General features: G+C 40.4%; 1 protein-coding gene across 1 annotated transcript in view; it reads right to left on the minus strand.

Annotated features, from left to right (window-relative positions):
* The window catches only part of PRIM2 (DNA primase subunit 2), a 95,411-nt gene extending 85,748 nt beyond the window's left edge, over positions 1-9,663 (minus strand). The window contains exons 1-4 of the mRNA XM_027888653.1: positions 9,327-9,663; positions 8,573-8,676; positions 8,186-8,265; positions 2,170-2,290 (exon numbers count right to left, since the gene is read on the minus strand). Coding sequence (XP_027744454.1) covers positions 2,170-2,290; positions 8,186-8,265; positions 8,573-8,676; positions 9,327-9,480 — 459 coding nt within the window. The 5' untranslated portion in view covers positions 9,481-9,663. The remainder of the gene's footprint in view (positions 1-2,169; positions 2,291-8,185; positions 8,266-8,572; positions 8,677-9,326) is intronic.
* Positions 9,664-12,474: the final 2,811 nt, after the last annotated feature.

A 12,474-nucleotide genomic window follows, 5' to 3' on the forward strand; every position in this document is an offset into this window, starting at 1 on the left:
AAACAAAAGAAGTATAACTTATGTGTATGTGCATTTATATGGTCTAGGTAACAATAAAACTGCTACTTAATTGTACATAATTTCTCTTAAAATTATATACAAATCCTTCAACACATTAGGCAATTTTTAGCTACTACATTTAATACCAGGTTTTTTTGGTTTTTTAAGCTAAATCACAGTCTTGGTTATATATCTATAGCTCCACTAGCTCGCATAATATGCACAAATAAGCAGAATCAAAAAGTTTTTTAGCATGCACAAACGTACAACCATGTGTATCCATGGGGACAATGACACAGCCAGTTACATTCCTGAGCAATCCATACAAGATTTGCACGCTTGGATTCCTAAATTTTAATTATGTCCTCAACAGCTATCTTAAGCATTCATTGAATGCATGTATTTTTAGTTTTCACATAGTTTTCCAGATGTCAGTATTCAGGGAGAGAACAATGTATAAACTCCCCAGGTCACTGTGGTTTCCCTCAGTTTCTATAGCATCTTAAGAGCAGTCAGTAGATTGCAAAGTTCTAGAGGAAAGCTTATGAGTAAAGACATATTTTGACCAAAATTATTTTCCAGGTGAAGTTACTAATCTGATGAGAATAGATTGCATATACACTTCATGTAATAATCAAACACAGCCATTGCTTTCTTATTACTGAAACCTCTAGGGTAAATTATCACACAACTCATCAAGAAAGCAAGGCAATTTTAACCTGAGTGTTATTTGCCCAGATGGCCAGATAAGACAGACAAGACCAGGAAGGGCATTGACCTATTGGAGCAAGTCCAGAAGAGGGTCACCAAGATGATTAGAGGGATGAAGGACCTCTTGTATTAGGAAAGGCTGGGAGAATTGGGATTGTTCAGCCTGGAAAAGAGAAAGCTTCAGGGTCACCTAACTGTGGCCTCCAGTACCTGAAGGAACCCTACAGGAAAGATGGAGAGGGACCTTTTACAAGGGTCAGGACAAGGTAAAATGGCTTCAAACTGAAGAAGAGTAGGTTTAGACTAGATATGAAAAAGAAATTCTTTACTGTGAGGGTGGTGAGGCACTGCAACAGGCTGCCCAGAAAAGTTGTGGATGCCCCATCCCTGGAAGTGTTCAAGGCCAGGTTGGATGGGACTCAGAGTAACGTAGTCTAGTGAAAGCTGTACCTGCCTGTGATGGTTTTAGTCTAGGCCTTCCTAGTGACCAGTTTGTAATCAAGGAAGTAGCCAAGTACCAAGTATTCCATACAATTTTTACGTAAACCAGAGTATAAATAAGTCAGAAATTAGAGACCTCGCTCTCTCTCTTCCGGCGAGGTTTGGGAACAGTGGGTCCCTGCGTTGGTCTTGCTTATCTAAAGCTGAGGCCTGCAGAGTCCACCGTCCTACCACGTGGAGGTTTGGAGAGTGCTGGCTGTGACTGCCGATCCTGCTGTTCTAAAGGACGTGGTGAGATCTGTTTTGTTAGTTATTAGTATAGTTTGATCTAGTATACCTGTTCGGTGTCCCTTTTGTTCCCTTTCGTCCCTTTTTTTTTCCCTTTCCCTATCCCTTCGGGGGGTGGACGCCCTTTTACTGTGTATATAGCATCTTAACTGTACATAATTGAAATTTACGTAAATATAGATATATTTTTATATAAGCAACTTGACTTTAAGTTCTTTAATTTTTATAGTTTCTTTTTCCTTTAACTTAAGGGAAGAAAGAAGGGGGAAGGGGGCTGCTGTCGTAACTTTCGGGCATTTGGCAGGGAGCCAAATCCAAACCGTCACACTGCCCAAGCCAGGAGGGATTGAAACTAGATGATCTTTAAGGTCCCTACCAACCCAAACCATTCGATGATTCTATGATCTAATCCATCCAGAATCTTGATTCAAAAATACCTCCTACTAGCTTTTGTAAACCTTGTTAACTTACCTGTGTAATTACACATTGTTTCAGTTACGTTGGTTGACTGAAGACGACTTGGTGTGGCAAAAAATTATACGACTTAATCCTCATTTCTGTGGCACACACACTATTCTCCAAGTTCAGAAGTTCTGTGTGGCTGGGGTTTTATTTGAAATCATAACTGCATTTTTTATTTTTTTTAACACAAGCATTAAAACTATCTTAATGAGAATTTTAAAAAACAACAGGCACATGCAACATAAATACAGAAAGTAACATACTTACAGCTTCAAATGATAAGTTAACATGTTCCAGGAATTTCTGCATTAAACTGTCAGTTAGTTCGTTGAACCGATACCGGAAGAGATCCATTTCTTGTTGAAGAAACCAACGCCTGAGATCCTCACTGCAAAGGAATAACGAAAAAAAAAGCATAATACCTTTTCTGAAAATGCATTCTCTCTTTCCTTACAAAATAGACCTCAAACCTAGTGAATACAGCATTAAATGTAATGCTGACTTTGGGATGTAACCCACAAAGTGGAGAGCTTGGGAGTGAAGGCAGGAAATCCTCGGTAATGCACACTCCATCAGAAAAGACTTCTGAAGAGACAATACACAGAGTGTTTTGGAGGAACAGAGGTAGTCAGTCTCAACACTGAAAATTGCTCTGTAGGTATGAAAGCTGTCAGTCTCCTAAATGGTACTCACCATTTCTTACTTGTTTTGGGTAAGAATATTCGATCGTAGGTACATTCTCCCTCAGTATTTAAAGAAAAGCTTTTTTTCCACTACATGGAATTTCTTTATTGTACAATTAATGTCACAATTAATCTGATGAGGCAAATACATTTTGAAGGTTAGTTCTTTTAACTCTAACTTTTAGGGTATCTCAGCTGAAGGAACATGCACACATCTCAGATACTATGACAACAGCATTCTCTATTCTAGGCAACAAATAGCCTGGAAACAGGCAAAAGGAAAATATATGACAATAAACTTGGGTTAGGAACACAAATAGAACATCTAATTCTTGACAAAGAGAAAAAGGGGGTTAGCAGCTGCAGGTGATCAAGTAGGAGAACAAACAAGAACACAGGGACAGGAGTCAGTAGACAATATAAAACAACAGCAAGTCTCCAAGTACTCTAAGCTTTCAAAATAACTCTTTACATCCCAGTGCTCAGATTCCCAGGCATCAGCACACTGCTCAGAGCTATAGCAAATAGGTACCAAAACACCAGTAACAAAAGCCACCCTGTATGTACAAACAGAGAATGAAGATGATGCTGTACCTCTCCACCACAGAACACTCTCCTAAACTGTCCTCCAAGAGCTACTGTTGGGCCACTGCCACGGCAATTCACAGAGCAGAGAAATACTGCAGTCTTACACATTCTCTTTAGACTATCTAAACATCTTTTTCCATTGGGAACACACGAATCACAACAGAGTCGTTTGTGCTGTTGCAGACAATACCTCTGCTTGAAATACAGTTTGAAGAAAAGTAATCATTATTCAAAGTAATTCCAGATGGAAAAGCTCTGTTCTAGAGTATAAAGAAGTATAAACCTGTGGACAGTTTCAGTGCTTGGGACATACTAATAATCTGTGCAACTTAAAATGGAAGCTAATGTCTTAATGACCAATCTGTTGCGGTTCTTATACGGTCATCTTGGACAGTAATAAAATCCTAGGATGTGGCAATTTTACTCTTTTCCTAGTCCATCAACTTCACACTGCATTTGTTTTCCTAAGTGGGAAAACAAACAAATGAAATATCAACACACACACCTATGAAAAACAAATCACAAACACAATTATTTATAGTCACTTAGGAGGCCAGTCAGACTGTTGTTCTTCCTTTCCTTCAGGAAAGCAGATCAAAGGCTGTAATCCCACCTACATACTGAAGTTACCAAAACAAGAAAATATTACTGTTATCTCTAATACATACACTTATCTGGATTCTTCCTACAGCTGACGAGCTGACTTTACGCTACTGTGTATGTCCCAGCATATGCTTTAAAACTGACTTTCCTAGGATCATCATCACTGGGGCATTATTTACTTCGTTTCTAAAGGCAAATCATATCTTATCCTCATTATTCACATGAAAAAAAACTGCACACTCTCACTTCAGACTCATATTAGTATTAATACTTACTATCAAAACCCCAAGCTTAACTGAAAAGGAACGTCACTGTCATTAGACTAACCAAGCTGCTGATGTACATGAGGGAGTTGCAGGGCATTGAAGTGTAGACATAAAGGATATCTCTTTGGGTTTTCCAGCTTAACTTCCCAGTGTGCAGATTACTCTACAACTGAGTTAAAACCAGTTCATAGATTTCCAACACCAAAAATAATATAAAAGAACGGGCTCTTTTGTATAAGGAACAGCACTTGAGAGGGTGGGATTGGAATGGAAATACTCTTTAACCCTCAGGGAAGGGTAGGAAAAAATAGCATATTTGTTGGGAAGCATTAACATAGAAGCACTTTAAGAAAGGCATGCAAATGTTCATAAATCTGGAACTTAGGACTAGTAGCTCACAGTCCACAATAACACCAGAGCTGAGTTACCAACAACTGAATACTGACTTGGGAAAACCCTGGGCATGGGCCAGATCACTGTTTTATTAGGCAAACAACACCAGAGGATTCTCCAAAGTTTAAGTTCCAAAAAGTGACAGCAAGGGGATCATGGGTACAGAAAACACACAAAAGTAAATGCTACTCAACATAAGAGGTAGGAATCTAAGCACACAAGTCTAATTTATTATATTAAAAAAACCCGCAGTAAGTAGTAAAAAGGCCTTGCTAAGTTTGAAAAAGCACTTATGTCCTTCTTATGCGACACAGACCGAATCAAATTTAAAAAAAGGCCTAAAAGTATGTTTGATAGTTTTCTGAATTAAAGAGTTTTCCTGTCAGAGCAGAGGCAAAATTTATTTATTCCATCTTAAGAAAGTAAAGGGAAGATTATGCTCCAGTGAATTACAAGGTTCTTCATGGCCAATTTGCTAAAGTGAAGAGAGATGCACCATACAGAGCCAAAAATGTAGTCGTGTCCAACATGCAAATAAAACTGTCTTTAGATCTGCATCTATCACAAAAGCAAATGATACAAGACTATTCTATTTCCTGGTCCTGAGAGATATAAGTGACATTACCAGAAGTGAGAAAGAAGGGTATGGATGAGACTATTTTATTTAGACTGTAGGGAATAAGCTTTACAGTCTTGGATTTCAGAAGGCAGAAGAAAGAAAGAGGTGATGACTATATTACAAATTTAACTGACCAGAATGGAGGAGATGGTCACTTCAGAGCATGTAAAAAACAAACCAATATAATTCAATTTATAAGTGAGGACAGATATAGACTAGAAAAAAAAAAATCCATGTAAATTCATACCCCTGGGTGGCACTGTTGGCCAACTGGAAACAGAAAAAGGCCCTATTGCAGGAAAACGAGCCTGTAAACACAGGAACTGAATTCAACCTAGTTTGCAGCTATGTCTATGCAAGTACACTTTTTCAATCACTCCTACCTTAACAGCCCTCATCAATTAACCTGATGATTTGTGCTAAGCTTATTTTTCTGACCTAGTATGCTAAAAATTTGCAGCATAGTGTATTCTATTTGCCTTCCAGTTTTATCTTCTGGGGAACGTGCAAGTTTTAGACCATAGAAATACCTCATCCCTAAATATTTGCTTTTTGAGAGAGAATGAAGAATGCTGGGTACAGGGTTACCTCATGGTGCTTAAGTCACTATTTTCCATTTTAGGAGTAAGCACTAAATCCTCCTTTTCAAAGAAACAGCAAAAGTGGAAACTGACTAAAAGCTGCTTTATTGATATGGACCATCAACCAACTGCATATAAGCTGGAACACAAAAAGTTGTTTAAAGGGTGCTCCAGAGCTCTATCCATGGCATCTCCTCTCTTTAAAGGGGTCTTCCCCCTAGACTACAAAGCCAGACTCTTTCCTGCTGATTCTGTAGCCCAAAACAGATTGTAATCACTTCTGCATAGTGGCTCACCTTCAAAAAGCTGCCCACCTCTGTCCTGCTTACAGCCTAATTTTTAAAATACTTCCCTGAAACACAGGGTTTGAACAGTGTCTCCCATCTACTTACTACGCAAGAATGCCAGTCAAATAAACCCTCATACGGAAGACAATCATCTTCTTTTAAAAAGACAGCTTGCAGAGAAAAAGAAAGCAGTCCAGTTATCTGCATCTGTCATTAATTTCAGGAGATTCCAGAGCCATCATAGATAAGTAGGGCAGGAGGGTAAAAATATCACACCATTGACAAGGGTAAATGTTTAGCCAAGTCCCTGCTGGGATGTTTCTGACTGAGGCAGCCTTTCAGGCAGCTAACTAGCCACTGTCATTCACATGCCTTCCTCCCTGCTCAGCAGAGGACAAAGCCTAATAAATTCCACTCCTGAGCCTAATACCCAACCTTCAGGCTTTTGCTAGGTGGTCTTCTGTGAATCTGACCCAAACTCATTTTTCCCGAAGTCACAGACTGAGCCAAAAATAGATACCTCTTGAATTCTAGATCAGATTCTTGCCACCAGAAAATTCTCAATAAGAGCAGAATTTTTTTCAAATGTGTTATTACCTAAACTCTTGAAGCATCTAATCTCCCACTGAAAAGCAATGGTCTAAATAAGATAAGTAATAACTGTTTAAAGTAAAGATTTACAAGGGAAGATAACGGAGGCCAAACTGACTATTCAAAATGCCACTCGCTGCATAATACAAAATATTACATTTTCAAGGGCCTTTTAGTACCCAGCCTACTTGAGAATACTATCTTTGAGAGGGTTTTGGTAAACTTACAACATAGGTAAAGCAAGATAATTTCTTGCAGGACCAATATGACTAAGGGAGTTTATAAAAGTACACACAACAAACACAGGCACTAGAGAGAAACCAGTATTACATTTGTTATTCACAGTCACAAATTATACATGTAGAATACAGAAGGGTAGAAGGAATTTCAGCCATAATTCTGTTATTTAACTTGCTCCCTTCTTTCAGGATTTCAAGCTAGGCTATCAGAGTCAATGCAGTGAAGGTTGGTATTGATCTTCACATCCCCAGCCTGTTCCTCACTGTACCTGCGTCACAGATCTAGCTGGTTCATCGACCACCTACATTGAAAAACTGTCTTCAGCACAGCCCAGATACCTTTTGACAGGATAACATGATGGGACATAAATGATCCAGAAGATTTCAGGGTGTTTAAAAGTCAACCAGGGCCTGTCATGGTGAGAGTTTGAGGCCTCTGCTACTTCCTATTCTGATCAGATGTTCTAAAGCAGGAACCCAAACCCATTTCAAACACAAGCCTCATTCACTTCAGCTCCATATTTTGGCTTAGACCACAATTTCACAATCACTCCTACTTATATTTCCGTCTGTTTTTTGCTGACAAATCTGTATCCAACCATAGCAGCATCTTAGTCACGTCACCTATCACAGTATAACATGTATTCTACCACATTTACCTAATTTAAATAAACTATATTGCAACTTAAAGTGCAATTGAATTAACAATTCAAAACAGTACACACTTCATATTTGCCATGTTTAATTTTAAAAAAGATGCAATGACAAAGAGTCAGGAGTTCACATTAATGTATAACAAAGCTGCTAGCAGACATAAAGCACTGACAGCCTCTAAAATTCCATCCAAAAACTACAGGAGAAGCAAAAAGAATGCACTTTACTTTTTGCTTGAGATCTCACACAACAAAAAAATTGCAATGAACCATCCACAACAATGAATTTGAACAAAAAGCAGAGTCAGAAGTGGAAACCTCAAACTCAGATGGTATTTTTAGTTTGTCAGAAGCAAGGTTCTCTGTACAATAATATAAAGTCTATTTACACAGTCAAGTTTTTGGTCAGTTATCAATAGTTTTAGAATATACAGCAGTTAAATTATATTATTAATCACTGCAAATGCCTAACAAACACTTAACACTGATATGTTTTCATCTCAAAAAAAGATATGAGAAACTTAAATCAATGCTCTGTGTATAAAAGCCAAAAGTTTTCTTTTTTTAATTATTAAAAATCCAAATACTAATTTTGATCCCATGTATCCCTTTTCATCACAGCTGAAATCAGGTTCCTAGCAAAAAAACTCTGTTTGAGCATACCTTTCTATTTAGTAGCCATGCAACTCCAAAGTATCTGTAATGTCTATAATAAAGCAATGTCAAATCTGTATACATTTAAAATTATTAATGAGTACACCGTAACCAAAAAGTACTTACGACTGGCAGTAAGCAAGGCGTAGTATGAAATGAGAGATATGATCTTTTCTTCTTGCCTCATAATCATCCTCAGCCAAAGCCTACAGAAGATAATTGTTATTATTTTAGAGAAATAATTTCTCCCAGATTAAAAATTCACAATTAATTTACCATTGCTGTTCAACATTGTCTAAACTCATCTTTTAGGCAATAAATGCAAACTATGAAGGAAAGAGGTAACCCTAAAGAAAGAAATACATATCCTAAAAGAAAAACTACATCTCTGACAAAATGACAGCGCTTCAGTTTTAGAAACAGCATTTCATCACCTCTACTTTTATTCATAATTATTGTATGGTGTAAAGAAAATATAGTGCGAGAGAGTTACATGTTCCGATTTTTACTTACTTTGTAGGGAAACTTAAGTTTCCGGAGCTCATTCTCCAGCTTAAATTTGTACGAATCAGTACTTCTTACATAGCTCACGCCAAGGTTTTCAACTACTTTGAGCACTGAGCAAAAAAAGAAAAGGTCCATGTTAGAGAGAACACGTTGAGAAGAAATCTAAATGTATCACAGCTTGGGAAAGGCACAAACTGGGGTAAGGCCACAGGAATTGCTTTTAGAGGTACGAGGAGCAAAAGGGTGAGAAATGTGGAGGACAAAGCGTGGCCCACGAGTCCTTAACAGCTGTCCCAACTCCGGGATCCACAGAGTCAACAAGGAAAGGGAGTCAGCTAACTCATGGATCCCCCTCAGAACATCGGACACCTTGGATCCCGCAGTTTTCAGGAATTCAGGAGAATCCTTGGCTCCTACCTGAATAGCAGTCCTGAGAGACATCAAATATGTGCCAACATCCACAGACAATGAAACGTGGTCACAAAAACCACCAATGTAAACCAAAACTACACGGTCCCGACAGCTACACCGAACGCTCACGGTGCAATCCGTCTCAGCTCCCTGGAATGCCTAAAGCAGCGCGTTTCCCTTCAGCGGGGGCTCCTGCCAACATGAGCAGCAGCCAGCTCGGGATCACACCGGGCAAAGGGAGCACCTGGGCCCGCCAAAAACACGCACGGCCTGACAGCAACGGTGAAAAGCATCGAGGGAGGGCAGGGAAGAGAAGAGAGAGAGGGAGGGAGGGAGAGACGCTACTCACGCTTCAGGCGGTCGATGGCAAAGCTCTCGAACTCCACCAGCGAGATGCTTTCCGTGGGGGGCTCCAGGTAGAACTGCAGGCTGTGAGGGTACAGCTCCCGCCGGTCCCCAGCTAGACGCAAATGCTTCTGCCTCGTTCGGCTGGAGAACTCCATCGCCGCCGCCCCGGAGCTGCCTCCGACCCGATCCCGTCCCGCCCGACCCCGCCCGCCGGGACACAGCGGGAATGCCGACCCGCACCCGGCCCGCGCCCCGGCTTCCCGCGCTCCGCTGGCCCCGCCCACTTCCGCGAGGAGCCGCGTCTCCCGCACTGCTATTGGCCGGCGGCCGAGAGGGGGCGGGGCCCGACGTCAGGTGCCCCCACCCGTCATGGCGGCTCCGGGCAGGGGGGGCGGAGCTTCACTAAAAGGTGCCCGCACACGTCATGGCGGCTTCCACCGCTGGGGCATCTTACGGTATCCTACGGTTGCACATTTTCCGACGATACTGCAGGATTTGGTATTTCTGCCGCCGCGTTGACCATTTTGCTGCAGCTGGGGTTATGTCACGTTTTATGTCCCCTGCCACAAAATGCCACTTACTCTCTGATTTTTTCCCCTACCTGGAAAATTGGCGAATGATCTTGCAACTAATTCAGAGTGTAAAGGGGTGGCAAACCAGAGCTGACATACCGTTTGTGCTCACAAAACAAAGTGAGGAAAATCAGTGGCTTATGCTGGCAAGTTGTTAAGAGCAATGAAATGATCCTGGACCAGGACACACAGTGGTCTCGTGTTCTGGGGCAACACCCGAGACATTCCCAAGTAACCCGACTGCAGCTTTAACAAGCACTAGGACTGGCAGCGAGCCTGGAGCTGCAGCCTGCCTCTGTACTAGCAGATTAAACATGGTGCTGAGCTCGGCTGATACGGGATAATCCACTCCATCCTTCAAAACAAGGCGGCCACATCCACATCGCCTAGAGAGGACACTGATGGGGTCGTGGTAATCCTCAGACTGTGAAGTGTGCTCTTTGGTCCAAGCCAAACTCTGCCAAGGGGTCATGGGAACATTTTAACAGGATAAAAAGTCAAGCTTCAATCTCCAGGACTGCTCTGTAGTTTTCCAGAAAAAAAAAAAAAAAAAAGCGCATGCTATTGATATATTTTGATATAGTGATAATTATGTAACATATTTAACCCAAAGCAAGTTCATATCTTTATATATAAATATGTATATAAATCAACTTTAATGCAAAGCAACATTTTTTTCAAATAGACACTACTTATCCCACAGAGTTTCTTCCCTTCTACACCCGGCTGCGACATGAGTTGCTCGGGACTAGGAGTCCATCTGCCAAAATCCACCTAGTATTTGCCAAAAATCAGCTTTTGCCTTTGACCAGTGTGTTAATACCCAGAGACTGGCAGTGCTCCATCCAGGGCAGGGCAGGTCAAGGAGTTTGGTCAGGGTTCCCACATTTGTTTGGACTGCTGTACCAGGCCTGAACTGGAGGGGGAGAAGTGTGACAATGCTGAGGAGTACAGCAGAAAACAGCAATGCTTTTCATTTTAATTTAATTTCCGTTCATGTTTTAGGGTTTGGCACATAAACAGCACCACATCTTTTGAAATCATGGTATGTAGTTTGCTGGCCATCACTATTTCTACTGAACCACGTCCTGCTGATTTTTAACAGCTCAGCAGCTCTGTCTACACCTGCTGTTTCACTTCCTTTATTGCTGAATATTGTCTCAATTTGTCTGTAATTAGGTGAAGATCTACCTTGTTTAGTTCTTTTGAATTTCACTGAAGTAGTAACACTAAGAGTATTGCAAAAAAGTCATAAGATTACTTCAGCAGAAATTAAGAATCAAAGTTAACATCTATATTGCTAGACTTAAATACTATATTACTGGAATTAAATAAATCTTACAATGCAAAACCTTACCATTTCACACACAAAAAAAATATTGGGAAAAGAAAATAGAAAACAAAGTAAAAATTTATCACCTCGATAAAACTCTCCTAATTTCGCACCTCAGACCTTCTTACTGATGCATCTATTGAGACCTACAGATGGTAATACTTCTCACTATAGCATTTTGGTTACTTCTTTTTTTTTTTAAGAATATTTTTATCACTCCCACAGTAACCAGTAGGGTCTGATTTTTTAAGTATTTTACAGAGAATTATTGATGTTGTAAAAACCCACCTCACAAATGTTTTACAACAACATCCATATGGTCACCTGTCAAACTGTCCCAATCATCCCATCCAAACACATTCCAATTTAGCATACCCCAAACTGTTCTGCTACTTAATTAACACACTGTTGGGAGGAAAGGGTTAAAAGTGGAAGAATGAGGAGGAGGATGGTAGATTTGCTCAAGTGACCTTGAAGCTGGGAATGCCAAAGCTTGGAGAATAACAGTGTGGGAAACCCCGTATATTGCGCCTACTGCTGTTTATTCTCTGTCTGTTTTGAGAAGATTTCTTTGTAGAGATAACGTAGGTGTTTTGAGAGACTTGGAGGCAGTCTCATGGACACGTTTGATCTCCCTGTTTCAGGAGAGAGAAGATTAAAGCTCAAAGATCATAAAAAAGCTCAGGGGAGATCACAGCATGATGGTAAACTATGCGTGTATGGGCCCTTGACAAACTGGGGCAAACAGCAATCCTGACACCCTCCAGAATGGACTGAGCTGGGATCCTCCAGTTAGCAAGGTAATGAGATAAATTTGCTCCTTTCATTTCAGCCATGGTTTTGTGGTTGTTCCAGCAGCCTGCCTGTGTCCACATGCAAAATCCTTATTTGCATTAAATGTGTATCATTGCACAGTTGCTACTCTCACTTTTGTTATATTTTTTGTTATATATTTGTTATATTCACTTGCAGAGTGTCCAGTGCCAATCTGTCAGAGTCCAGCTGTTCTCTATTTGTATAACTACATCTGCTAATAAAAGGGTAAATATGGTGATGCTGGTACTAGTCTCTCTTTCAAGCTGTCCCCTTCATCCATCATGTCTGGGATGTTTGGATCTCTATGGATAGCAGAGATGAGCACAAAATGTCCCTTCTCTGCTTTTGGCTCACTTTCAGCTCTTGCTGTTACTTGACAATCCTATTTACTGCCTGACTGAATTCTCATGTAATTCTGTCTTTAGATA

The sequence above is a fragment of the Empidonax traillii genome, unplaced genomic scaffold (genome assembly GCF_003031625.1).
Source record: "Empidonax traillii isolate 1590-97213 ecotype Southwest subspecies unplaced genomic scaffold, ASM303162v1 scaffold243:size714344, whole genome shotgun sequence".
Classification (NCBI taxonomy): domain Eukaryota; kingdom Metazoa; phylum Chordata; class Aves; order Passeriformes; family Tyrannidae; genus Empidonax; species Empidonax traillii.